This window comes from Eschrichtius robustus, chromosome 16 (assembly GCF_028021215.1).
Source record: "Eschrichtius robustus isolate mEscRob2 chromosome 16, mEscRob2.pri, whole genome shotgun sequence".
In the NCBI taxonomy this organism is placed as follows: Eukaryota; Metazoa; Chordata; class Mammalia; order Artiodactyla; family Eschrichtiidae; genus Eschrichtius; species Eschrichtius robustus.
In genome coordinates this window covers 24,485,832-24,513,694 of record NC_090839.1, presented here as the reverse complement: position 1 = coordinate 24,513,694, position 27,863 = coordinate 24,485,832, and the positions used below count along the sequence as shown (strand labels likewise).

At 43.7% G+C, this 27,863-nt stretch overlaps 1 protein-coding gene across 2 annotated transcripts; it reads right to left on the bottom strand.

Moving 5' to 3' along the window:
• Window positions 1-1,845: 1,845 nt before the first annotated feature.
• EDEM2 (ER degradation enhancing alpha-mannosidase like protein 2) lies at window positions 1,846-26,793 on the bottom strand. Of its 2 annotated transcripts, XM_068524599.1 has the most exons (11): window positions 26,592-26,793; window positions 26,248-26,358; window positions 24,374-24,413; window positions 22,259-22,364; window positions 19,661-19,786; window positions 17,474-17,685; window positions 15,137-15,278; window positions 13,375-13,499; window positions 7,493-7,637; window positions 4,570-4,691; window positions 1,846-2,409 (listed from the first exon to the last, which is right to left on the bottom strand). In XM_068524599.1, the coding sequence occupies exons 1-11, from the start codon at window positions 26,696-26,698 to the stop codon at window positions 1,909-1,911; spliced, it is 1,737 nt and encodes a 578-aa protein (XP_068380700.1). In that variant the 5' UTR covers window positions 26,699-26,793; the 3' UTR covers window positions 1,846-1,908. The 2 variants fall into 2 exon arrangements, with proteins under 2 accessions (XP_068380700.1, XP_068380701.1); XM_068524600.1 differs by lacking the exons at window positions 22,259-22,364; window positions 24,374-24,413; window positions 26,248-26,358; window positions 26,592-26,793 and adding an exon at window positions 20,401-20,449.
• Window positions 26,794-27,863: the final 1,070 nt, after the last annotated feature.

Genomic DNA, 27,863 nt, shown 5'->3' with positions numbered 1-27,863 from the left:
GAGAAAAACAAATATTGTATATTAACGCATATATGTGGAATCTAGAAAAATGGTATAGATGAACCAATTTGCAAGTCAGAAATAGAGACACAGATGTAGAGAACAAATGTATGGACACCAAGGGGGGAAAGCGGGGGTGGGGTGGGGTGGTGGTGGGATGAATTGGGAGATTGGGATTGACATATATACACTAATATATATAAAATAGATAACTAAGAAGAACCTGCTATATAAAAAAATAAAATAAAATTCAAAAAAAGAAATATATAATCTTTTGTATGTATTCAGTATTACATGAAAATTAAATGAATATAATGCAAAAACAAACAACCCAATTAAAAAATGGAAAGAGGACCTGAATAGACATTTTTCTAAAGAAGACATACGGATAACCAACAGACACATGAAAAGATGCTCACCATCACTAATCATCAGGAAATGCAAATCAAAACACAATGAGATATTACCTCACACCTGTCAGAATGGCTATCATCAAAAAGACAACAAATAACAAGTGTGGGCGAGGATGTGGAGAAAAGGGATCCCCTGTGTACTGTTGGTGGGAATGTAAATTGATGCAGCCACTGTGGAAAACAGTATGGAGATTCCTCAAAAAAATAAAAATAGAACTACCATAAGATCCAGCGATTCCATTTCTGGGCATTTATTTGAAGAAAACAAAAACACTAATTTGAAAAGATTATGCATGCCTATGTTCATTGCAGCATTACTTAACAATAGTCAAGATATGAAAGCAACGTAAATGTCCACCAAGAGATGAATGGATAAAGATGTGGTCTGGACAAAGTGAGAGAGTGGCATGGACATATATACACTACCAAATGTAGAATGGATGGCTGGTGGGAAGCAGCTGCATAGCACAGGGAGATCAGCTTGGTGCTTTGTGACCACCTAGAGGGGAGGGGTAGGGAGGGTGGGAGGGAGACCCAAGAGGGAGGGGATATGGGAATATGTGTATACGTATGGCTGATTCACTTTGTTATACAGCACAAGCTAACGCACCATTGTAGAGCAATTATAGTCCAATAAAGATGTTAAAAAAAAAAAAGATATGGTTTGTGTGTATACACACACACACACACACACACACACGTGCTCACACGCAGTGGAATATTACTCAGCCACAAAAATGAATGAAATCTTGCCCTCTGTAAAAATATGGATGGACCTAGATGGTATTATGTTAAGGGAAGTAAGTCAGACAGAGAAAGACAAATACCATATGATTTCACTTATATGTGAAACATAAAAAAACAAATGAACAAACATAACAAAACAGAAACAGACTCATAGATACAGAGAACAAACTGGTGGTTGCCAGAGGGGAGGTGGGGTGGGGGAAAGAATGAAGTATGTGAGGGAGATTAAGAGGTACAGAATTCCAGTTATAAAATAAATAAGTCACAGGGATGTAATGTACAGCACAGGGAATATAGTCAGTAATACTGTAGTAACTTTGTATGGTGACAGATGGTAACTAGACTTATCGTGGTGATCATTTTGTAATGTATAAAAATATCTAACCACTATGTTGTACACCTGGAACTTATGTAATTTTGTAAGTCAACTATACTTCAAATAAAAAATAAAAAATGAAAATCCCTCCCCACCAAAAAAGAACTAACAAATACATTTATAACACCCTCCAGAAAATGGGAACTTTGAAAGGAAGGGAGATTCAAGTATCAACCCCTGGAGTCTTTTACGTTTAGCTGTTTCTCCAACTGTATGAGAAAAACAAACTAGATTCGCAATTGTTTTTAGCCATGAACCCTTTCTTTGAATGAAATCTCATGAAATGATCCAATATGTAAAATAGAAAACCATGATCATCAAAAGCAGATTTATTGTTATAGTTTCAAAAACAAACAAAGTATCATCCAGTGGTTATGAGGAATCTAGGAAAACCTGTCCCAGTAATGCCAACTTTGAGGTAAAGGGCTGACTAGGGCAGCTGAGAAGTGGGATTTTCTGCTTGGCGGGCTTCTTCTCCCTTGCCCGGTCATAGTTTTCAGGGGAGGACAATGTTCCTGGCCCTGCTGGGGGTTCCCATGGCCCTGAGCTCATAGTTTTTTTCTGAAATCTCGACCTATTCCGTTTGAGAGAGTAGAATTCCCTCATCAGATCTTCCACTTCCCACTGCTCTTCCTTCAGCCTCCGGCAACAGTGCAGGGCAGCGGGGTCGATGGGGTGCGCTTCTGTGTTGAAGATGTAACCCCCGGCCCCCAGGATGCACTCCCCGTAGGGGGTTATCACCGCATCGAACGTGGAGCCATTGTTGTGGATGAAGTTGGTCGGGTCAAACAGCAGGTAGAGGTATTTCACAGTCTCGGCCAGGAAGAAAGACTCCATGCGGTTGTCAAGCTTGTGGTCTCGCAAATCTTTGATCTGCCACGTGGGGGAGGGAAGCAAGTCAGACCAGCATCACAGTACAGCAGAAAGGGTCAGGGGACCCTGTCAGGCATTCCCGCTCTGCCACTAGGTGACTGCAGGCCTTTGGGCAAATCACTTAACTTTTCAGAACTTTGCCCTTTTCCCAGCCATCATCATCTCTCACCCGGGTTATCACAATTTTCAACTGGGCTTCCTGCTTCCATCCTTACCCTAAAGTATATTTATATCATAACTCTTACCTGTCACTCCTTCACAGAAAACCCTCTGTTGACATCCCATTTCCCATAGACTAAAATCAAAATCCTTATCGTGGCCTAACAGGTCCTTGGTGATCTGGCTCCTGCTCCCTCCCTGACCTCATCTCTTCCTGCTCTCTCCCTGGTTCTCGCAGGTCCAGCCACATGGCCTTTTCTGTTCTGTGAACAAGCACATGCCCAGCCCGGTTCTTTTCACTGGTGTTCTTGCAACCTGGAGCACTCTTCCTTCAGACGCCCTCCTGCTCTTTCACTTCCTTCAGGTCTCTGCTCAAACGCTGCCTCATCAGAACGGTCTTCCCGGGCCCCCCTACACGATACAACAATCTCCCATCCCCTTTATCTTACCCTGTTGTGACTCTAAACATTGATCTAATCATCCCCTTTTTAATGATGTAAAAATGTAGCATCGTTTACTTAGCTAATCCTCCCTTAACGGACATTAAGGTGGTTACCAAGTTTTTTGCTCTTGTAAACAACTAATTAGGAGTCTTTACGAAGAGAAATTCATACTGAGTTTACAGTCAGGGATGAGTAAGTTTACTTGCTACAAACATTTATTTTAGCTTCTCAGAATTAGCAATACATTTTCTTAAACAAAACTAATTCTCAGTAGACATCTATTTTACACCAAAAAAATGTGACTAAAACATGGACTTGATGTACCAAGAATTATTATTCTCTTGCCCTGTTTGCCAAAGGCCAAGGAGTCAGTTGCCTGTTCCCATCATTCTCCTTGGAAGGGCTCCAAAAGACTTCACTTTCATGGAAATAAGTCAAGAGTTCCTAAGGGCCCAATGGGCTCATCCACTTTGGCTTTTCACAAAATACAACATATTAGAAACTACAACATAACATTGCTTTATATTTCTCCTACACATATAGGTCTTTTCTTTAAAAACATGTATCTATGTTTTACTTATAGAATATAATCACATTACAACTTTTTGAAAAAGAAGTTTTTTGTTTGTTTTTAATTCCTTACCCTAAGAAAAACCTCTGTAGGCTTTTTGGCAAATAGGCTTCCAGGCTATTTGCTTACACATCTGGTTTTTACATGTCTGTAACCACTGTTTATTTCTGTCTTGCCTGCCTGGGTCCTCTAAGGATGTGACATGGCTCTCATCCTTGACCCTTTCAAACCATTCTCCACAGAGCAGCCAGAGTTATCTTTCTAAAATACAAATCAGAGCATGTCACTGCTCTGCTGTAAATCCTCCCAAGGCTTCTCATTCCAAGCAGAACAAAAGCCAAACTCTTCCCCAAGACTTATACAAAGCCCTGCGCGATCTAGCCCCTGCCTACTTCTGGGGCTGTATCTCCTCCCACTTTCCTCCTTGCTCACGCCCTACAGCCACACTGGCCTTCTTTCTGTCTCCCAGATACACATTCTTTGTTTTTTCTACTAAAATGTCAGCTCAGGGGCTTGGTCTTTCTTCATTGCTATAACCCTCAGCCTAGCACAGAGCCTGGCCTGTGAAAGACACTCAGTAAATATCTGTGAGACCAGTACAGCTGTTCCATTAAGGATCCCTGGCTTTGCAAATAAGGCTATGGGACTCTGTAATTCCCTTCTAGAACCCATTTTATAGGCCTTTTCGCAAAATGTTTCACAATACTCACCCTTGCCAAGTAGCCTATTCCGACAGCTAAAGGATCTCTGAAGCAGGGAGAACGCCAAGGGTATGGAGTCAAGACCCCCTGGGAACTAACCCTAGCTCCACCTCTACTAGCTCTGTGACCTTTAGCAAGGCTATCAGCTTCTGCTCCTCAGCCTCCCCATCTATAAAATAAAGGCATTACTTATATCTCTAAGGTCCCTTCCAGTGCTAATATTTCAGAGGCTCTTTAGCAGCAGGGGGAGACATTTCCCAATTCTTGGGCCCGTGGAAACACTTACTGTGGCAAATCCACATTCCACCTTGCTGATTTTTTCGATGGATTCCACGGCATCTCTTCCGAGTTCTAAGACGGTGGGGTCCCCCGTGGCACGGTAGAGGTACATGGCGCTCTCAATGAGTTCTGCAAAGTTCAAAGCAGACCTTCCTCACCCAGTGGCTGAGCAGAGAAGGCTTGGGGACTGCCTGGGGCAGTGAGAGATTCCTTCTCTCCACACCATGTCCACAGGGTCCCAACTAGGGGGAACATGGGACAACTTACTCAATACTGAATCTTCAGAGCCAATATACCCAGTCTGAAGCTTAGTGGAAACCAGCATTAAAATGGACCATGGACTCCCATCCCAAGGGAGAGACAGGCAGCCAGGTTCTGGGATAGGGAAGGTGGCAGAGGCTGCTGCCTATCTCCCAATATCTGTTCCCTCCTTCTTCCTTAGTAACAGAAGAGCTAACTTTATCCAAGCACATGGCCGCCTAGACTAACAACTATTCCCAGCAGGCAGGAGTGGGATTAAGGTCCCTGCCACCAAAGAGAGTCATGTAAGGCCAGAAAACCAGAGAGAAATAAATTTCTATTTTATCTAAGCTACTACTTTGTCTCTGTCACTTACAGCCTAACCTAATCCTAAAACTTAAAAGAGTATGAGCCTGTCATTACAAGGCCCTTTCCAAGATGGGATAGGCCAAAAGATAAAGGTTAAGATACTCAAGAATCAACTTTCAATCTAGCAAAGATGCAGCCATCAGTTCTCTGTGCCCAGAACAAGGCAACAGTCTTGCCCTGTTCTACACCACAATTGGAATTTGACGTTCAGACATGGGCCCCATCATAAGATGAATATTCACCAACTAGCCAACAGGAATTGGACCAGATGGGAATATTTATTCCAGAGAAAAGAAAACTTAGCAAAATGTGTTTGTTGCTTTCAGATATCTAGAGAGCTGTTATGGAAAAGATTTGATTTCTAGGGTGGGCCCAGTAGGCAGAAGCTACAGTTCAACAGACTTTCCTACTTCTTCACCTCTTTTTTCTCAGAGAGGAAAGAACATCTCTCCCCTCCCTATACCAACATCTCCTCCTGATGTTCTACATCCTGTTTCCTCCTAGCCCTTGATCAGTACTTTTCTCCCTTTTGATTTATTACTGCAAACTCCATTACTTATTTTTGGAGAAAAGATCGCTGCCTATCTCTCCAGTTTTCTCCTACTTCTCTCTCCCTTTACCCCACAGGCCTCTAGACACTTGCTCATCTAATCACTCATATTCTAAGCAAAGATTGGGGCACATTTACTGGTAGATGAACACACTGTGTGTTTTCAAAGACAGAAAAGATGGTGTCCTCATGGGAAGCCTCTCCTTATGCTTCTCACAGCTGGCCGACTCAGTGCCCAGGGCCAAGCATCTTGTTTCTTGTTTTCTCTTCCTCACACATGGGCCTGCGTATGCTAGTAATTGCTTGAATTTCCTGTATATCTAGCCAACTCTCTAGAAGAGGGTGACAGTCCAAGGTTTAGATTTGGACTTAGGTGGAGGTAAAGCCCTTCAGAGGCTTTTAGGCTAGGTTCTGTGCTCCAGCACTGCTGATCGGATACATGCACCAGAGCGTCAGGGACTGGCCAGTCTAATTATAGAATAGTACCTTATCTCCCATTTGCTACTGTTTTGGGATAGGAAGGGTGACTGGTCTAAGACATCTCTGGATTCCTGGCTGTGGTGCCTTACCTTCCACTGAGCCTTCCTGCAAACAAAATACGTTGCCTCCTTAAGTAGTGAGCCCCCTGTCACTGGTGGTAATCAAACAAAGATGAGATAACCACTTGACAGGGCTATTGCAGGGGAATTTCGATTAGAAGACCTCTCAGGTTCCCTCTAACCCTGAGAATGCACATGTCTAAGTCTTACATTTAGTCCCAAACTCTGTCTTCATTTTATCTATTGGGAACATGGGATCCAATACCATTTGAGTATTTTCTCTTAAAAAAAAAAAAATGCCATGAGAATAAATGCATGAGAAGTACTAAAAACAGCAGCCTCTAAGGAGTCAAAAGTGACTGATTTGCTCCTTCCAGTTGCTGCTTTACTTCCACTTCTGGTCCTCCTCCAAGACTCCTACAGCAATCACTTAGAGGACTACAGGGTTAGAGGAGGAAGGAAGTGGAACCGAGGAGGGCAGGATGGGCAGAACCCATTCGAAGGCCCATCGCACAGCTAAAAGGCATTCAGGTGGGAAGAGCCTAAAACAATGGGAACGTAACCTATTTTGAGGGGGAGGGGAGATGACTGTGTGCTGACTCAGCTTCCTTCCTCTGTCCCCCTTTCCGTCCTCTCCTCACAATGTTTAACTCTCCTTCAGTGAGTCAGAAGATCGGAGCTGGAAAGGAACTTAGAAGAGTTATCAAGTGTGTTGTCTCTTTCTTCTCTACATCTTGACTGCTGACCTGCAAGTGGGGAGGTGGACGAGAAGAGATGATTCACTCCTAAAGTCCATTCCAAAGTTCTAACGCTCCATAGACGCACAACTTATCTGACCTGACCCACCGACTTAACGAAGTTTGCCTACACATCTGAAATCCCAATGGCAAGAATTCAAAAGGCATCAGCCTGGCTTTTTCCATCTCACTTGCTTGTCTGGGTTTGAAAGAGCATAAGATGTAATTAGGAGACCTGGGTTCCAGTCCTAGCTCCTATACTTAACAGCCTTGGGCAAGCCATTTCAACCCACCAGGCTTCCGTTTCCTTCTCTGAAAATAAGGGGGAAAAATAATTCCTAGAAGGAAAACCATCCAGAGCCGCTGGAAGAAGCAGATGGGAAAAAAATGGAGCTGTGAGCACTTGCGAGGCATGGAGCCTCATAGAAATGCGAGGGGTTGAGGTTCTGAGAATCAGAGCCTGTGGGCTGGCAGTGGGCCAGAGATGCTGCTTACCTGGTCGAAGCGGGTAACCCTCTCGCTTCTCCACTGTATATCCCTGAGGAATGTTGTAGAATTCCGGGAGCCCCCCAAACTGCTTCCAGACGGTGTAGTAGTTGAGGAAGGTCCTCATGGCATTGTCAATGTCCCCAATGAGGGTCTGTAGGAGAGAAGTGGTTGTCATGCAAGCAGCCACCAGGCAGGAAACCCACATACAAAACCCCACACTCAACCTCAGGGAAAAGAGGAAGCAAAGGCTTTGGAGCCTAAAAGACCTGCGATCAAACCCAGAGTCGGCCATTTACTCGGTGTGCTGCCTCAAACCGGACACTTAACTTCTCTGAGCCTCGTCTCTAACATGCAAAATACAACGTATATTTTACATTGTTGTGAAGGACAGAGGCTGTATACAATGTCCCTGCCTACCAGTACGTGCTCAGTCAATACTGGCTACTAACTGTTTTTAAATAGGTAAGTCAGCCATCTGATTCAAAATTCTAAGAATAAGAAAAAGATTGATTGTACTTAATCTCATTCACACCCTGCCCCCCAGCAAATAACCATTTTGCATTAGTTTGTAAACATAAGCAAAGATGTATGAGTATGTATTATTTCCCCCACATTAAATACGGCTTATTAAATATACTTTTCTGTAGCTTCCTTTATTCATTTAACAATACATCTCAATTTTTCCATGTAAGTACATAAAGCACTCCCTCCTCCTATTTATACAGTTGCATAGTATTCCATTGCTTGGACCACAATTTAATTAGTTCCCTATTGATAGCTAGTTGGCTTGGTTCCAATCTTTTGCTATTTGCTACAATAATCAATGCTGCAATAAATAACCCCATACATATGTCACCTCAAACATATGTGAAGTGTGTCTGTAAGATACATTCCCAGAGTTGGGATTGCTGAATCTGAGAATATATGCACTTGTAATTTTACTAGGTGCTTCTATGTAGCTATTCATATTAGTGTAAGCTCACAGGGAAACAGCTGACCTTCTTGACATCTCCACTGGATGTCTCAAGGATGGAACAAACTTGACAGTTTCCAAACAAAACTATCGGTTCCTTCACTCTCCCGCAAAGTTGCCTCCCTCCTCTCACCTCTCTCCCTTTTCAGTAAACGGCACCACCTTCCACTGATTCCACTCTGGCCAGATACCTGCTGGCCATCCTTGACTCCTCCCTCTTCCCCCACTCCCACATCCATTCCATCAGCAACTGCTATCAATTCCCTCTCTCTAAAACATAAAGATTTTTCTCTTTATCTCCAGAGCCACCACCTGTTCACCTGCATCTTGCACTGGGATGACCTCAAAGGCCTCCTCACTGGTCCTACCACTTGTCTTCTCCAGTCCACTCTCCCCAAGGCAGCCAGAGTAACTGTCTTACTCAGTGGCTTTCCACAGGCTCAGCTTAAGGTCAAGACACCTCACCATGGCCCTCAAGGCCCTGCGCAATCTGGCCACTGCTGACTTTCCGTTGACCGATCTTTCCCTTCCCTGGACTGTGGCCATGCTGCTTTTGTCTCTGATAAACATCCAACTCTTTCCTGCCTCGGGACCTTCACACATCATGTTTCCTCTGCCTGGAACATCGTCCCCCACCCCAGTTCTTCACATATCAGCTTGAGCATCACCACTTCTGAGAGACCTTCTTATCTAAAGTAAGTCCCCATCCAATATTCTCTCTTTTAGCCTCTAATTTGTTTCCTTCATTGCAACTTATTATTTTATGAATTTGTCTAAGTTTTTCTTTGTGTCTCGCCCTCTATAACTTCACGAGGACAGGGCCTGGAATACAGCAGGCACCCAAATATTTGTTGAGTAAATGAACAAATTTAATGTCTATAAGCCTCCTTTCTTCATCTATGAAACATCGTTTACCTCGGTGTGTTGTGATAATTCTGTGTAAAATGCCCGGCACATAAATCATTCTTTCATAAATATTTATCACCTCTATGTGCCAGACAGACTGTCAGCTAAATGTTAGCTATTAGTGTTATTATAACCTCACAGAGAAATAACCCCAGGACCCCTTCTTAAAGCAGGAAAAGTGCCACACACAAAGCACACAAATCCTATACAAACCAAGATGGCAAAGTGTGGTATATACATACAAAGGAATATTGTTCAGCCTTAAAAAGAAGGAAATTCTGACACATGCTACAGGCATGAACCTTGAGGGACATTATGCTAAATGAAATAAGCCATTATGCTAAATGAAATAAGCCAGTCACAAGAGGACAAATACTGTATGATTCCACTGATATGAGGTACCTGGAGTAGTCAAAATCATAAAGACAGAAAACATAATGGTGGTATGACCCAGCAATCCCACTGCTGGGCACATACCCTGAGAAAACCATAATTCAAAAAGAGTCATGTACCACAATGTTCATTGCAGCTCTATTTACAATAGTCAGGACATGGAAACAACCTAAGTGTCCATCGACAGACGAATGGATAAAGAAGACGTGGTATATATATACAATGGAATATTACTCAGCCATAAAAAGAAATGAAATTGAGTTATTTGTAGTGAGGTGGATATACCTAGAGACTGTCATACAGAGCGAAGTAAGTCAGAAAGAGAAAAACAACTACCATATGCTAACACATATATGTGGAATCTAAAAAAAAAAAAAAGGTTCTGAAGAACCCAGGGGCAGGATAGGAATAAAGACGAGATGCAGAGAATGGACCTGAGGATATGGGGAGGGGAAGGGTAAGCTGGGACGAAGTGAGAGAGTGGCATGGACATATGTACACTACCAAATGTAAAACAGATAGCTAGTGGGAAGCAGCCGCATAGCACAGGGAGATCAACTCGGTGCTTTGTGACCACCTAGAGGGGTGGGATAGGGAGGGTGGGAGGGAGACGCAAGAGGGAGGAGATATGTATATGTATAGCTGATACACTTTGTTATAAAGCAGAAACTAACACACCATTGTAAAGCAATTATACTCCAATAAAGATGTTAAACAAAATCATAATAATGATGGTTGTCAGGGGCTAGGAGAGGAGAGAATGGGGAGTTATTGTTTAAAAGGTATAGAATTTCAGTCTTACAAGGTGAAGAGAGTTATGGGGATGGATGGTGGTGATGGCTGCACAACATGAACATAAATACCACTGAACTGTACACTCAAAATGGTTAACATGGTAAATTTTATGTTATGTGTATTTTACCACAATAAAAAAAAAAAAAGAAAAAAATACAATCATTTATTTTTTCTTCCATTACTGGGCATATGGACCATTTCTAGTTTTTCTTTGTCATGAACTTTGCTGCTGGGAATATCCGTGTACAGGTTGCATCTTTCCCTGGTCAATTATTTTCTTGAGGAACATGCATAGAAGTAGAATCAGGCAAAGTCAAAGGGTGTGATCAGTTGTATGGCTGGGTGGTACAAGCAGGTTTTCCAAGAGGAATGTAGTCAAAAATAGTTTTAAGGAAATAGATTTCCCGATCCTTAATTTTCCTAAAATGGATCTGCTTGAAAAGATGCTTACAACACAAAGGCAGGCAACCCATTCTATCTCTTCCACAACTGTCCTTCTACCATCTTATAAAAGCAAGGTGTACCCACCAACAGTCTCCAGCCTTACTGCGGAACATTGTCCTTGGATATAAAAACATCCTGAGCACTGAACTAGGTTAAATTTAAAATATTAGTGTAGGTGTTGAGAAAAATGAATGGCTCTAACCACTGGGTAACAAATCCTTCTGCAAATCAGATGGCTTTCAATTCTTTGCCTTCAAAAAATTGAAAGAGGAACTGGTCAAGTTGTCAGCAGAGACATCATTAAAAATAATTTTTGATGACAGATCATTTGTGATTTTTTTTAACCATATAAAGAGTGAACCATAAAATACTGCCACATTTGCAGGCCAAAAATGGTTGAATGCTGGCAATTTTATATGGTTCAATCTATTAATGATTTCAAAGAACTGAATGATATCACAATATCAAACTCCTTCCATCTCCATCTACTTATTTATGTGCATAGGCTCCTCGGCACTTACATCTAAAAAAATGAAAAGCAGGAATAAAATTGATGCTTAACCGTGCCCTGTTTTAGCAATATGTATTATTCATGCACAAATACACGAACTACTTAAAAACTTTAAAAGGCCCCCAAAATCTCATTAAGAAATGCACTTCCGGGGCTTCCCTGGTGGCGCAGCGGTTGGGAGTCTGCCCGCCAGTGCGGGGGACACGGGTTCGGGCCCTGGTCTGGGAAGATCCCACATGCCTCGGAGCGGCTGGGCCCGTGAGCCACAACTGCTGAGCCTGCGCGTCTGGAGCCTGTGCTCCGCAACGGGAGAGGCCGCGATGGTGAGAGGTCTGCGCACCGTGATGAGGAGTGGCCCCCGCTTGCCGCAGCTGGGGAGGGCCCTCGCACGGAAGCGAGGACCCAACACAGCCATAAATAAATAAATTGAAAAAAAAATTTAAAAAAAAAAAAAAAAGAAATGCACTTCCAATAAAATTGCTTTCAGGTTTATAATCATCAAAAATTGTAAGCTGTAAATGTTGTTTTAATCATTTACATACTAATGATAACTAAATCCAGAAGAAAACAAATTTAATACTCAGAGCTTATGATCACGGGAAATTTTAAAACATTTTAAATTTCTATGTATGAACAAATTTTGTCACAGAGACAAATAAAATATAAAATATATTTTATATATAAATTATATATATAATTATATATATAATTATATATAATTATATTAATATATAATATTATATATATAATTATATATATATTATAAAATATAATAATTAGGATAAAATCCTGTTGGAGTGGCAGAATGGAAATATGAGTTGGAGGAGAAAAAGGAATGGTACTCAACTATTTAAACTCATAAGATTAAAAACATGCATGGGGCTCTATAATTTTTCAAAATTCTTTTAGGGGACACTCAAGTAAATTTGAAGATCTTAGAAGAGTTGGACCAATATTTAATATTATCAACAAGTTCTCACTGAGCTTCTTTCCCCATCTATAAAATGAGAGGGTTGGCTAAAAGTATATAATGGGGAACAAGTTAAATAAATGACAATATATCTATTCAAAGGAATACATGCAACTGTTTAAAAAAGTAAAATTGATCTTTATGTATCAATAAAGAATGATCTCCAAGATACATACAGTGAAAAAGAATAAAAGTGTTCCTATTTATGTAAAGAATAAAGGGGGCTATAAATATACATATATCTATGTATATGGATTTCTGGAAAGAGGTACAGAAAACTGACAACAAGGGCTGGATTGGGGAGAGAATCTGAGGGTGGGGGCTTGAGACTTATCATTGTATTCCTTGTTGTGCTTTAAAAATTTACTACCATCTACATGTTACTACCTTTTCTTAATTTCTTAAGATTAAAAAGAAGTTGTTTATAAAAATATTAAAAATATTTTAGGACACACAGGGAGTGGATTAGATGGGCTCTAAGATCCCTTCCAGCTGCAACTCTATCAGACCATGTAATGGAGACACATAATGATGGCAGACAGAGCAGCCCCAGCTGCTGTCATGCCCTTTCCTAGGCCCACTGTCAAGAATGAGGATACGTGACAGAAATGTCCAGTGGAGAAATGGTTATTGCCAATGGCTATTACCGCCCTGTCTACTTTAAGTGGTACAAAATTCCACAGCAAACTGGAAGTTCAGTTCCTGACACCTTAAAGTTCCCCTTGGAAAATTCAGTTTGGCAGAACTTTAAATCTGTCTCACTCTAAGCCCCTCACCCATCCCCAATCCACCCCTCCAAAAAAAAAGTGCTCGAGCACTTTTTTGACTTATACATTAGAATGAGCTTGCTTTGCCGGTTCCATAGAAAAAGGACCACCCTCTCTGATCGTTCCTACCTGAAGACCAGGCCAGTAGGCCTCCAAAGACTGGAAGACTGGCATGGACACAGTCCCCTTGTACATCTGCACCCACAGGTACCAGTCATCAAACCGGGTGTAATTCCGAATGGCTTTGTTATATTCTGCAGAGGAGATAAGATGATGGACACATCAGTGATGAGGGACACAAAAAGCAGTCTTTGGCAACAGAAGGATGGACTTAAACATTTGCAAGACCCTAGGGTGGCCCAGTCTCAAAGCAGACTAGGATGCAAGGAGGCACAGAGGAAGGAGCATGGGTTCTGGAGGCAAACTTCCAGGCTCAAATTCCAGCTCCAGCTTTACCACTTGTTAGCTGTGACCTCGGGCAAGTTTTTCCCTCTTAAGCCTCAGTCTTATTATCTATAAAGTGAGGAGAGTAATGTTATATACCTCATGGGACTGTGCAGTCATTTATTCACTCAACAATATTCACTGAGTGCCTACCAGGTGCCAGGCACCTGGGGGGTGGCAAATAAGACAAAGTCCAGCCCTAAGGGAGCTGGCATTCTAGTGGGAACCTGAACTTATAACTCCCCCTAGACTGTAAATCTATGAGAGCTAGGACTTTGTTTTGTTGATTGCAGAATCCGCAACATGAAGATAGTACATAATAAATATGCACAATAAGCATTATATGAATGAACAAAGTACCAAAAACATGCAAATAAATAAGACAATCTCAAACAGTGTTGTAAGGATGAAATGAAATAGTCCATGTTCAGTGCTTGGCACAAAACTTAACACATCAATGGTACTCAGTAAATATTTGCTGAATAAATGAATGGTAGCTATAATTATTATTAGGTGCCCAACGATTCCTCAATATCATTACTACTAGTGTCTAAGGGCCTGAAGGGTAAACCTCTTTTATTCAACAGGCATTAATCTACAGCTACCTCCTGCAAAGCATTGTGGGAAGTAGAGATGAATAAGGCCTGGATGATGCACTCAGTTAGAAGAGCTATAACTGTGATGATAGCTGACTACAAAAATGATGCTGGGCTTCCCTGGTGGCGCAGTGGTTAAGAATCCGCCTGCTAATGCAGGGATCACGGGTTCGAGCTCTGGTCTGGGAAGATCCCACATGCCGCAGAGCAACTAAGCCCATGCACCACAACTACTGAGCCTGCGCTCTAGAGCCCACGAGCCACAACTACTGAGCCCACGTGCCACAACTACTGAAGCACGCGCACCTAGAGCCCGTGCTCCGCAACAAGAGAAGCCACCGCAATGAGAAGCCCGTGCACCGCAACGAACAGTAGCCCCGGCTTGTCACAACTAGAGAAAGCCCGCGCGCAGCAACGAAGACCCAACGTAGACAAAATAAATAAATAAATTTATATATTAAAAAAAAAGATGCTGAAGGCCCTAAATTCTGAGGAAGAATCAAGCTATTTCCTGGGCAAAGTGACATTTAAGCTGGGTCTTAACGGGTGAACAGAATTTGGACACATAAAGGCAGGAAGAAAGGTATTTTAGGCAAAGGAAACACCATGTACAATGGCCAGGAAATAAAAAATCCAGGGCTGCATACAGAGAAGCCAGCAAGGTTCAGTTGGCTGTTGCAGGAAGGCATGAAAAGGTGTAGTGGGCCTCAAGTGGGCAGTGTTAAGTCCATGGTGGTTTTGAATGCAGAGCTGATTCTGTAGGCACTTGGGAGCAACTGAAAGTTTATAAATAAACTACATGTCAATAGGGAAAACCATGGGGAAAAGCCCCCTTACCCTGCCCTTTTTACCTAGGAACATGGCCATGAGCTTCTTATCCTGAAGCAGGATGGCTCCTTTTACCAGGTACTCAAAGTAGGAGTCCACGCCAGCCCCGATGCCCGCGTCCTGGGCCACCCACTTGCCAGTGAGCACGTCGATGTGGTTGCCGACCTGGGAGAGAGACGTGTGGTGTCAAAGGAGGGCCCAAGACCAAACAAGGATGTCCCCACACCCCTGACTGTCCTGTGATATACAAGGCAGGCGCCCCAGTGCTTCTTGGGAGACACGCAGGCTATCAGGGTACAGGGTTGGGGGGCAAGGCTGGATCATGGCCAGCTCTCTTGCATATATGTACAGTGGAGACACCTCTCATGCACATTTAGGAGGACTTAATTATACACACTGGTCAACAACTGAAAAAAGAACCATGACTTGGAGTGTTCATGCCCTGTCTAGAGTGAGTGTGAGCTGGGAGATGAGAACGTGCTGTTCCCACAGTCTGTCTCAGGCTTCTCAGCCTGAGAATCTGCATGCGATTCCAGGGTCTAAAGACATAAGATATACTTCCCGTATTTCCATAAATCAACTTGGGAAGGACATCCAAGAAACTGATAGAGTAGTTGCTTGTAATGAGAGGAACTGGGTAGCTGGGGGACGGGTCACAGGTGTCACTGGGTACTTTTTTGTATCCTCTGACTTGTGAACCATTTAAAAATAAATTTTAAAGATTTAAATGAAGAGATATGCAGTCCATATAACTTAGACCCCAATGGAAGCTGATAACTTCACCTGGTACTCATTCAAAGAAACAGCTAATTTGTCCTGTGTTAGTTTTGGCAGAGCCCCAGCAAGGAAGACAGGAAGTAGTTGGTTTGAAAGGTGAGTCCCTGGAAACTCTGGAAGAGGAGGGGAAAAGTGAGGCAGGGCAGGGAGGCAGCCCATAAAGGGTGTGCCGTCAGGCAAGTTACCACCATGGGAAACGGAGTTCCATCCCGCCGGGCAGCTCTGGGAGTCAGTGTAGAGCACGAGTCTCGGCACGGTCCCACCCGAGGGCTGGGGAACAAGGGTGATTGTCCATAAACTCCCATCAGTATCAGCCACTGATTGAGAACTGCTCTGGAGTAGCATTTAAGACCTGGCGTTTCCAGCCAAGGGCAAGCAGAGCAGGATCCAGGCAGCAGAAAAGGCCCGTAGCCAAAGAGACATGGGTGATGGCAGCTGGAAGACAGGCCAGTGTGCACGGAAATGATAAAGGGCTGAGAGGATGTGGGCAGGGTGGTCACGGAGCCACTATGGCTCCCGAGCTAGAGAAAAAACTGCCTGTGTTGGACACTAAGGGAGTTACTCTAGGTCTCCAGAGTGGCACCTTCTTAAGGGACTGTCAAGGAGTCCTCACACAAGTTTCACTTTTCAAGCTGACTTAGAACCAGACTTTGCATAAAACGTGCCTCCACCTGAATCACTTTCGGACAACACAGTCTTTATAAGTCATAATGACTCAGCAAGGAGGTATTAATCCATCAGTATTATTGCTGAAGTTAGCTGTGGATCAGAAAGGTTGAGTGACTTGGCCAGGGTCACACAGTTTCAACATAGTAAGGCTGGGGCTCAGTCTCAGTTCTGACTAAATCTAGTGCTATTTCCTGGACAGCTTTGGCTCAATTACTGTTAGTCTCACTGGATCATCTAGTTTAGGAGCCGAAACCGACCTTAGAGATGATCTGGCCCAAGGTGTGTTAAATTTCCATAGGTGAGTAGGTTTGGAGGGGAAAGGAAAGCTCTGGGGTCAAATAAGTTTGTGAAATGTTGAGTTAAGCAAAGTTAAATAGACGAATTTATCATAGGATTTCATAACCTTTAACCTGCTCATGTTCATTATGACTCTCCAAAAAAAGGATACTATTTATAGTGTTGCCCAAATTTAATTGACCAGTAATCATTTTCTCATGGAACAGCCATTCAACATCTCTCAAATCTTCTGGTTCTAAGAAACACAGTTTTACAAACAAAAATATGTAAAAATGAGGGCCAGACAGGCTGACGATCTAAGGTCACCGAGTGAGTCAGGGGCATGAAGCATATGACCCACTCCCTAGAAATCAGAGAAGCTCAAGGAGCCAGAGCTTATCACGGCCCCTTTTCCTGCCAGAGGATGTGGTCTCATGCTCTCCTCCCCTCTGTGTCAAAGCAAGAACTGGAGGCTTGGTCTACTTTCGGTGTTGTGAGCCTAAGTCTTGGACCACTCCTGAGGTCACCCTTAGCTTCCTTCGGCTGGACTGCAACTTGTTGCTCAGAGCCCTGAGCCTCATAAGCAGGGGCCAAGGTGGCCAACTTGAGCTAGACAGGAAGAGTGGCAGCGGACCTACCAGCCCAATATCTGACCGGCTCTCCCAGAGGCGCATCAGGGCCACTCTGGCCACGTCTTCAAACACAGGGTCACCGGTGAGGCTGCTCAGGGTGGCAAATTCCACGATGAAGGTCCCGATCCCTGCTGTGCAGGTGACAGGAGTCTCTCCCGGGTTCACGCCGTGAAGCAGGTTCACTGTTCCATACGGCATGCCAGTGGGGGTCTGAAAGGCTGAACAATCGCAAAATTAAGACCCCAGATAGGAGCGGGGAGGTGGGCATGGGTGGACACAGGACCAAAGCCTGAGGCCTTGGCCAGCACTTCCCTTTTGTCTCCTGGGTGATCTGCTAGAGACTGAGCCAGAGAAGGATAAATGTCACAACTGGAGGGCCCTTAGTGGCCACCTAACCCAGATGCTGCCAAACACTGCTCCTCATGCCTTGGGCTCTTGCCTGTGGTGAGCAGGGAAGCAGCAGGCTGTGCTCTGGGGTATCACACTCCATGCATGCTCACTTTAGCTAGAGCAGCTCTACTTTTACTTATTTTATATTATGCCTCAGAGGCCAGGCAAGTAACTTAGTGTGAAGCAGGCAGGGCTTAAGCCACAGGCAGTGGGGGAGCTGGTGGCACAACGAAGAAGTCATTCATCTACTTGTTAAAACACCATTCTGACCAAATGAAACACATCTGCAGACTGTAAACAGTCCCAGAGCAGCCAGTTTAAGATCCCTGCTCTAAACAAAGAGTTTCAGGGACTATGTCATTTTTTTAAAAAAGGATATAAACCACGAAACTGCCAACATGGTCCAACCCTCAATTCACAGGTAGGAAAGGTCAGGCTTGTAAAGAAGTGACTCAAAGATCACAGAGAGAGCCAAACGGAGCTGGGATGGGAATGACTACCACGTGCCCACTCCCTTTCCCCCTCCCATGGGCCCAGTGCCCTGTCCACCTCACCCCAGTGCCTTCCAATTCAAGGCAAGGAACTAGACAGCAAGTCAAGAGGCAGAGATTTCCTCTCCAGGCTGAAAGGTCAAACAACCCCAAAGCAGCCTGTGCGTCACCAAACTGTGAACAAAGTTGTCAAAACTTCCAAGAACCACAAGGTCCAGCAACTTTACTGTAAGAAGAGAAACTTGCTATCTGGCAGACATGAGTGGTAAGCAAGGAGGATTCAAGTCACAAGCAAGAAGGGCCCAAAGGGATAGTTCAGAGAAGTCAGGCAGTATTAAAAAGGGGGTGGGGAGGTGACAAAATCCTGTTTCTCAGCGTGGATGCACTTTTCAATATGTATATTTCTCAATACAAAAAAAAAAAAAAGAAGGGAGCCAGCAGACAGAGTTTCACTCCAGGGATGAGTCACACAGGACATGACGTTTGTAAGGAGACATTCAGGCCGTGAGTGAGACCTGAACCCAGTTCGCTCACTCTCCTCAGCTCTTCCCCGAGGATGAGAGGCAAGTCCTGGGTGAAGGGGAGAAGTGAGATGGCCAAGAGGCTGGTGGAAAGCACAGCGTAATGTGTTTGGGTGTGAACAGCTCTCAGAGCCTCCACCACACCCTGAAGAGAACACAGCGTCCCGCCAATGATGCCGAGCCCAGCTACTGCCCCTCTGGACAAACACTGCAGCTTGGCCTGCAGCCCTGGACATGGCTCAGCTACAGAATAAGTCCCTCTCGTGTCTCAGTGGTGTTTGAGGTTCTCCAAGAACTTTCTCCTCTCTGACCTCATTTTACGTCTCCCCAGAGGGAGGCAGGAATTATGACTCCCATTTGATAGACGGGGAAATTGAACCAAGGAGAGGAAGAGCGGCTTGGTCAAGCTACTGGTTGTCAGAGCCGAGTCTAGAACCAGGGGTTCCGAACGCTCACACCAAGGCTCTTCTCTGGAACCCTTTCATTCCAGTGGTGTGTGGGCCTGGGAGGGGGCAAAAGCACTCACTCAAATAAGGGCAAGAGCCTTCCAGCCACCAGGCTGGCCTTCAGCGCTCCTCGCAAACAGTAATGAGGTCAGCTCATCCATCCTAGTCTAGCCCTCAAAATGCCAAGGACTCTCCTGATTTCCATGGTGGGCGCCAAGAGGTAGAAAGACCAAGTGTTTGGGTGAGCAACACGAGCAAATAATTCCGCACAGCCACTCTCTTCTCCAGCAAGAGCAGCAGGACCTACCGGACTTCATCTCTGCCCCATCTCCATGTGGGTCTTACCTGGGAGGAGTTTCCGGGCTGCCTCCTCAGCCATCCTCAGGAGAGGTCCCGAGCAGGGCCATCCAGCCTCCACTTCTACCCCAGCCCTCTTTGATAGCAGGTGAGCAGACAGAAGTCCTCCTACCACTACAGATGGTATAAAAAGCAAGTGTCAGAATCCTAAGGACCAGTCTTTCCCTTGTACAAATTAAACCTAATGCTTTGTTCAGTGGCTCACTGGGAAGGGGCTGGAGCCACGTAGCAAAAGAAGAGTCCTTAACCCCCCACACTGGTACAGTGTTAAGTTCAGGAAGTTTTTTTTCTCTTGGTGGGTCACAAAAATAATGGTTATTTTTTTGCAGTCCCTACTGTATACCAAGCACTAGGTACTATTGTGCCCTCTTCAGACAGAGATACTGTGGTTCAGAGAGGTAAAGTGACTTGCCCAGGGTCATCCATCTAGTAGGTGGTAGGGCCAGGTCTGTCTGACTCCAAAGTCCATGCTCATTGCACTTGGTCACTGTCTCCCAGTCACCCCAAGACCAAGGGGGGATACTTACTACCTTCATTTTATTCATTTATCTATTTCAATTTATTACATAATATTTAGGACTTATAAAAAGACACAAAAGTTACGTATCTGGAAATATGGTTAAACAGATATCCTGAATGGCCCTCCCACTGAAAAAACTGGTGACCTTGAGCTTCAGTTTTCCCCTCCTCCTGGCAGACCAGGAATAAGAGACAAAGGCAGGACCTACCCAGAGTGGGAAGTCTGATAGAAGATCCCTCCATGAAGTTGGGATCTGGAAGAATTATATACCTTGTGTAAAGATGAATTAAAAATAAACCCTACACACCTCCCCTAGCATAGAGTAAGGAAAACTGTATACCTCAACTCTCAATGCCAAGTAAAGAGAAGAAAAAAAATCTCTCCTAAGAATTAATAACCACAAACTGATACTAAGTTTTACAGACTGAATTCACACTAACTGAGTAGTCTAGAAAACCTCAAACCTTTAGCCTAAGGTGGTTTTAGCAGATAATGTCTCCAGCCACATGGCAAGAGTAAACAAAAAATGTATCTGGAAAAACCCACATTCAACCCGGGCCTCAAAGAATCCCACAAGTAAAACCTAGGCAATAAGTGTTCATTAAATAATAAACAGGGGGGCTTCCCTGGTGGCGCAGTGGTTGAGAATCTGCCTGCCAATGCAGGGGACACAGGTTTGAGCCCTGGTCTGGGAGGATCCCACATGCCACGGAGCGACTAGGCCCGTGAGCCACAACTACTGAGCCTGTGCGTCTGGAGCCTGTGCTCCGCAACAAGAGAGGCCGCGATAGTGAGAGGCCCGCGCACTGCGGTGAAGAGTGGCCACCGCCTGCCACAACTAGAGAAAGCCCTCGCACAGAAACGAAGACCCAACATAGCCAAAAATAAATAAATAAATAAAAAGAAACCATGTTCTCATGTGAAAATTTTTTTTAAATAATAAATAAATAAATAAATAGGGGACTTCCCCGGTGGCTCAGTGGTTAAGAACCCGCCTGCCAATGCAGGGGACACGGGTTCGAACCCTGGTGCAGGAAGATCCCACATGCTGCGGAGCAACTAAGCCCGCGAGTCACAATTACTGAAGCCCACGTGCACAGAGCCCATGCTCCGCAACAAAGAGAAGCCACTGCAATGAGAAGCCCGTGCACTGCAACGAAGAGTAGTCCCCACTCGCTGCGACTAGAAAAAGCCCACCCGCAGCAACAAAGACCCAACGCAGCCAAAAAAAATACATTAGTTAATTAATTAATTAATTTTAAAAAAAAGAATCACTGGGTCAAAACTCATTGAAATGTGTAGATCTGTGCATTTCAGTATATGTAAATTTACCTCAATAAAATGAATGATTCATTAAAAAAAAAAAAAGATTCACTGGGAACCTGATAAAAATACTGACTGTAGGACCCAACCCAGAGATCCCAATTCATTAGATTTAGAGTGGAGTCTACACAGCTGAACTTTTTAAAATGTCCCAAATGCTTCTGATGGGCAGCCAGGTTTGGAAACTAATACCCTAGACTTGCACTATGTAATACAGTAATTAGTAACCACATGTCCCTATTTAAATCTAAATCCATTAAAATTAAATGAAATTAAAAATTCAGTTCTTCAGTTGCAGTAGGCACCTTTCAAATGTTCAATAGCCACATGTAGCTAGTGGCTACTGGACTGGACAACACAGATATAAAACATTTCTGTCAAGAATGCAAAAAGTTCTAACAAACTTTCAATAGGCAATAAGCTACAAGAAGGCAAGGATTACATCTTTCTTGCTCTTGGCCGAAAGCCTGGTACCAAATATATGTTAAATATGTGAGTAATCCTGGCATATTTCTTTTCAGTCTTTTCTCTGTCCCCTGCTCACTTTCATGTCTGAAACTGATAAGGGATCCCGAGACCTCCCTACCCAACCCTACAGGAGGGAAGAGCTCTGTCAATCTTGTTTGAGCCAAGTGCCCTGGCAAGGCTGGCGCTTAAGATCCTGTTTACCACCTCTTGGTTTACACAGAAGCCAAAATTCCACATTCTCCTTTCTTCCAAGGGCCCTAGAAGGCAGCCCTCACCTCGGATGTTGGTTTCAAACACAGAGGCATTCACATCAATATCAAAGTCCACGTTGTCCTGAAGCACTTCAACCACTCTTTGGAATTCTGAGACATTCCCTAAAATCTGAAGGAAAGAGAGACCTGACAGTGAGGCTCTCAGGCTTGTAGGCACTGAAGATGCTAGATTCAGAGTCTAGGATCCTATGCTGGTGTGACTCCCACTTATTCAACTTCAGACCTACAGTTTCTGTTCTAGGACTGCTGGTAACAGGAGAAAACACTGAGAGCTGGAAATCACACAGACCCAGTATCAAGAGACTGGTAAAGTAAATTCTTTGGTACCAATTTAAGAATTTTTATAGACTCATTTAAATGAAACCAATATAAAGACTGTAGACCACATAAGGAAATCTTAGCTTGACATTTACAGTGGATATTTATTGTTTTTAACCTTGTCACATTCATCCTTATGGAAAATACTGCAGGTTGGTTGGCCCAACATTGATTCTCAGTCTTCTTTACCCTTGTAGCTCCCAGCCATAGAGGCTAGAAATCCACATATTTGCTTTCTCAGTCTCATTTGCTACTGGGTGATTGTGTTACCCAGTCAATTCTGAGCTTTGTAAAGTCTACTAAGGGCAATTCTCAGAAAGCTTCTGTTTTCCTAATAGAAAGGGACAAGACACAGTTGGCATGGCTTTTACTCTTTTTCTTTCTGCTTTGAAAGCAGACTTGATTTCTGGAGCTGTGGCAGCCATCTTAGGCCATGAGGTACTAAGCATGAGAATGAAAGTCAGTATACTAATGATGGTAGAATGGAAGGATACAAAGAGCATGTGGTCTCTGATGGCACAGTTGAGCAGCTGATCCAATGCTAGAAATTACCTTCATTCAGATTTTCTTATACTTGAGAAAATTAAACCCTTTTGTTTAAACCATCAGTCAAATGCAATCCTGATGCCTTTTATTCTGATATCAGTGTTCCAGTTTTCCCTTGAGGAATCACCCTTCTTCCACAGTCACTCCTGTAATTTGAAGAAGCTGACTCCATCCCCTCAGCTGCAAGAATGGGCACTTCACCTGGACCAGCCAATGTACTACTATATCCCTTGGCCAACTGATTGATTCAGGGATAGATGTGTAACCCAAGCCAGATCAGTGAGACTCAGTCCACGGAATTAATGGAAAAGGACTAATTCTCTCCACACACAGGTTACTAAATGAGTGGGATGTGAGTCTGGAGTTACCACTGGCTACCCTGCCAGCTTAAGGAGAGCCTGAGAATACAGCCAGCAAAGAAAGCAGAAATAAGAGATGGAGAAAGAGATTCCTAATGACGTTATTTAAATGTCCGGAACCAGCTGGTTTTGAGGTCAGTCTTTACCTGGACTTTTTAGTTATCTGACTCAGTAAATTTCCTTCCTGTCTAAATCAGTTTGATTTGAGTCTCTATCACCTGCAGCCAAAACAATCCTGACTATCTCAGCATTCAAAGCCCTCTATGATTTAGACCTAATCTATCCTTCTAACCATGTCTCTCACTGTTCTTCTGTCGACTTCAGTACCCACTATTCCCTGATTTTCTGCCCTCAGACATGCTGTTCCCTCTACCAGAAATCTCACCCTATGTCTTCCCATTTCCAAATCCAACCTATCTTCGATTATCTAAATGTCACCTTCTCTAGGAATCCTTTGATTCCTCCAGCTGAAATCAACCTCTTCTTCCTTTAAAAGACTCCAGCAAGTTTAACCCCACAACTCTTAGGGCATCTATTTCTTTCCAGATTACGAGAATCTTTGCATAGGCAGGAGCCTCACTCATTCCTGCACTCCCCCAGAGGGCTGAGCACAGTGCATGAAGCAATTACTCAAAAAATGTTTGTTAAATGATGACATGAATCTTTCTCCACATTGTAGCCAGTGATCTTCTCAAAACAGGAATCTCATTTTCTACCCTCTTCTTGAAAAAATTCCACTGGCTTTCCACTGCCCCCAAATTAAAGATCAAAATGAAAGATGAAAATAAAAGTCCCAGGTGAAGAACTCATTTTTCACCCACAGTCAAGCTACCAAAAGAAGAAGGATATTGGTTATGCAATGTTGGAGAGGAAAAGGAATAGATGAGACACTTACCAACAAGGTGTCCAGAGCATCAATAAGAGTCAGAGAAAAACTGTAAAAGGACAAAAACCCCAGCTGCTTAGTAAGAAAATCAAACACCAGTTATTAAGGCTGCCCCAGATCAGAGACCCCAAAAACTAATAAGTGAAGCACAGCGATGCCTCTGCCAGTCCCACTTGAAATCACAACAGAGAAGCCATCGTGAAAATCGCCAGGAACCTCTGACCCATTTAACGTACCTGGGAGGTGGGCTGATGTATAACATCTTATGCAAATAGCTCGACTGTAGTTAAACACATTGCCTATATTCTCTGGCATTCTTCTCCACCATAGGGAGGCAGTATAAGATTGTAGCTCAGAGCGCAGGCTTTCCAAATCTAAGAATTTATCTCGCAGTGCACAGAACTGTAGCCTTGAGAATGCTCATGGCAATATTGTTTTTAGAACAGCAAAAAGCTAGAAATAACCCAAATGTATACCAGTTGAAAAGTGATTAACCAAATTGTAATACATTCAAACAATGCAAAACTATGAGGTGGTCAAAAAGATTGTTATCAAGAGTTCTATGGGCTAAGGGGAAAACATTCAAATTATATAGTTAAATGAAAAAGACAAGGTACAGAATAGGCAGTGTCGTGTGTTGTATTCTAACTGCATTTTTCTAAAAGAGACATATAGACAGAAAGCAGATTAGTGGTTTTTTGGGCCAGTGGTGGTGGAGGGATTAACTATAAAGGGCCACCGGGGAACTTTCCAGTGTGACAGAAATGTTCTCTATCCTGTGATGGTGGTTACTACACACTTAAAATGGGTGCATTTTATATGTTACACCTTTAAAAGGTTATTTTAAAAGATACACATATACATACCTATATGATGGTATAAACCAAAAATATTTCTGGAAGGATACACAAGAAAGTTAACAGTGGTTGGAGTTCTAAGGTATGGGAGATATTTATTTTATTATATGATATTGTACTGCTTGAATTTGCCATTTACTTGTATTACTTTTTTCAACTAAAAAATGAAAACCAGCACAATTTGTGTTGAGCTTAATTTCTCCAGTCCCTAGCATATTCATTTGTAAAACAGAGATAACAGCAATTAACTCCTAGGGGTGTTAATTAAATGAGATGACACAAGTAAAATGCTTAGCACAGTGTTTAATCAAGGTTAGCTTCAGCTAAATGCAATGATTCTTCACTTACTCAGCAAGGAACAAGACAGAGAATTCCATCTCTCATAGATTTTTATTCTAGTGGAAGTGAGAAAGACTCACACATAAGGGAAAATGACAGTATCAGAGCGAGAAGTGCTACGAAGAAAATAAAAAGGGTGGTTTGTGAGAGTGACCTGTACGGGGTGGGTATTTAGGGGAACTGATGCTAAGGTGACAGTTTGAGCTGAGATCTTAAGAAGCAGCCAGGGATGTGAGGGTAATGGGGGAAGTGGGTTTCAGTTACACTAACAACAAAGGCTCTGAAATTCCATGTTTAGGAGAGTTACATCCCCTCCTAGGCCTGTTTGCCCACTTATAACATGAAGGGGTTGGGTCTTCTGACTTTTTGAAGCCCTTCCACATATCCTAAGCCTCCAGAGATCTGCCCAAGTCCCAACAGCTGGTGTCTGTCACTGCTGTGGCCAGAGACCGGAGGTCCAGACCACCAGGCTAACCCAGCCTTTTTCCACTATGGGAATCCAACTTTCCAGGAGGCTGGGTGGATCCTGGTGGTGCTGGCCTGAATTGGGGGGAACGCGACCCCACCCTGGCTAGGAGGTTTTTCTGGAACCGGTGAGATCATGAAGCCACCAGCTCCAGCATACCCGCCCGCCTAGGACCGGACTGCCAGACCCAGGCCGCCCCCTTGCTCCTCCGCTCGCACTACCTGCCCCAGGTGTCGTGCCCGTCACAGGTGAGAGGTCGCAGCTCGTCGTAGGGAAAGGCATTCTCCAGGTAGCTGTCGTAGGCGTGGTAGAACATGGCCTTGACTCGCTCCCTGGTGCGGGGTACGAGAAATAAGGCAGAGGGCCACCAAACGAAACCAGGCAGAGGAAAGGACAAGAATTAGGGCGGAAAATGGTAATCACCACCTGATTTCTGCGAGGAGCCCAGTGGCGGGGTCCGAGCAGGTCAGGGTGGGGGGTCTGGGATGGAGGATATAGGGAAGGGACCAGGTCTGGGATTCCCATTCCCCAACTATGGAAGGGCGGGGAGCCTGACCCCCTTCACCTGTAGTGGGCGGGGTCGGGCGCGGTGCCATCCGGGCCGGGCGCACCATGGTGCAGGGGCAGCAGCGCACACAGGAGGCCAAACGGGACGAGCAGCCGGAAAGGCATAGAGCGCGTGCCCTGTCAGCGCCGCCGCTGCAGCAGCAGCCGCAGCCACCCGCACATCCTGCGATTCTCTGCTGGTTCTTCCGGGAATTCGGAGCACTGCGCGTGCGGGCCGATGAATCATCCACTCACTTCCGGACTACAAGCCCCAGAATGCAATGGGCGGCGGAACCCAAGCAAAGAGCATCTTGGGATATGTAGTCTCCGAAGCGGAGATCAACGTGTCTTTAAAAGATAGTGGCTAGTAAGGCTACTATTATTAATTAATGTTTTAGCAACAGCATTCTTAAAAGCTTTCTTAAATTTAATTATTTTTATTGAAGTATAGTTGATGTGCAATATTATATAAGATACAGGTGTACAGTATAGTCTATAAAGTTTATAACTCCATTTATAGTTATTATAAAATATTGGCTATAGTCCCTGTGCTATACAATATATCCTTGTAGCTTATTTGATACTTTATAGTTTGTACCTCTTAATCCCCTACACTTATGTTGCCCCTCCCCCCTTCCCTCTCCCCACTGGTAACCACTAGTTTGTTCTCTATATCTGAGTCTGTTTCTTTTTTGTTACAGTCACTAGTTTATTGTTTTTTTTAGATACCACATATAAGTGATATCATACAGTATTTGTCTTTCTTTGTCTGACTTATTTCACTTAGCATAATGCCCTTCAAGTCCATCGAAGTTGTTGCAAATGGCAAAATTTTCATTCTTTTTTATGACTGAGTAGTATTCCACTGAATACATATACCACATCTTCTTTATCCAGTCATCTGTGATGGACACTTAGCTTGCTTCCATAACTTGGCAAATGTAAATAATACTCCTATGAACATTGGGGTGCGTGTATCTTTTTGAATTAGTGTTTTTGTTTTTTTCAGATATATACCCAGAAGTGGAATTGCTGGGTCATTTGGTAGTTCTATTTTTGGTTTTTTGAGAAACCTCCATACTGTTTTCACAGTGGCTGCACCAATTTACATTCCTACCAACAGTTTACAGAGCTTCCTTTTTTTCCACATCCTTGCCAACATTTGTTATTTGTGGTCTTTTTGATGATAGCCATTCCTTCAGGTGTGAGGGGATATCTCACTGTGGTTTTCATTTGCATTTCCCTGATGATTAGCATTGTTGTGCATCTTTCATTGTGCCTGTTGGCAATC

What these genes read in the sequence shown, in the direction of transcription:
- EDEM2 (XM_068524599.1), bottom strand. Translation starts at nt 26,698, where the DNA reads ATGCCTTTCCGGCTGCTCGTCCCGTTTGGCCTCCTGTGTGCGCTGCTG. An exon ending in CCCGACCCCGCCCACTACAG is followed by an intron (nt 26,359 to 26,591) that starts GTGAAGGGGGTC and finishes ACCCCGCACCAG; the next exon opens with GGAGCGAGTCAAGGCCATGT. An exon ending in GCCGGTCAGATATTGGGCTG is followed by an intron (nt 15,279 to 17,473) that starts GTAGGTCCGCTG and finishes TCTCTCTCCCAG; the next exon opens with GTCGGCAACCACATCGACGT.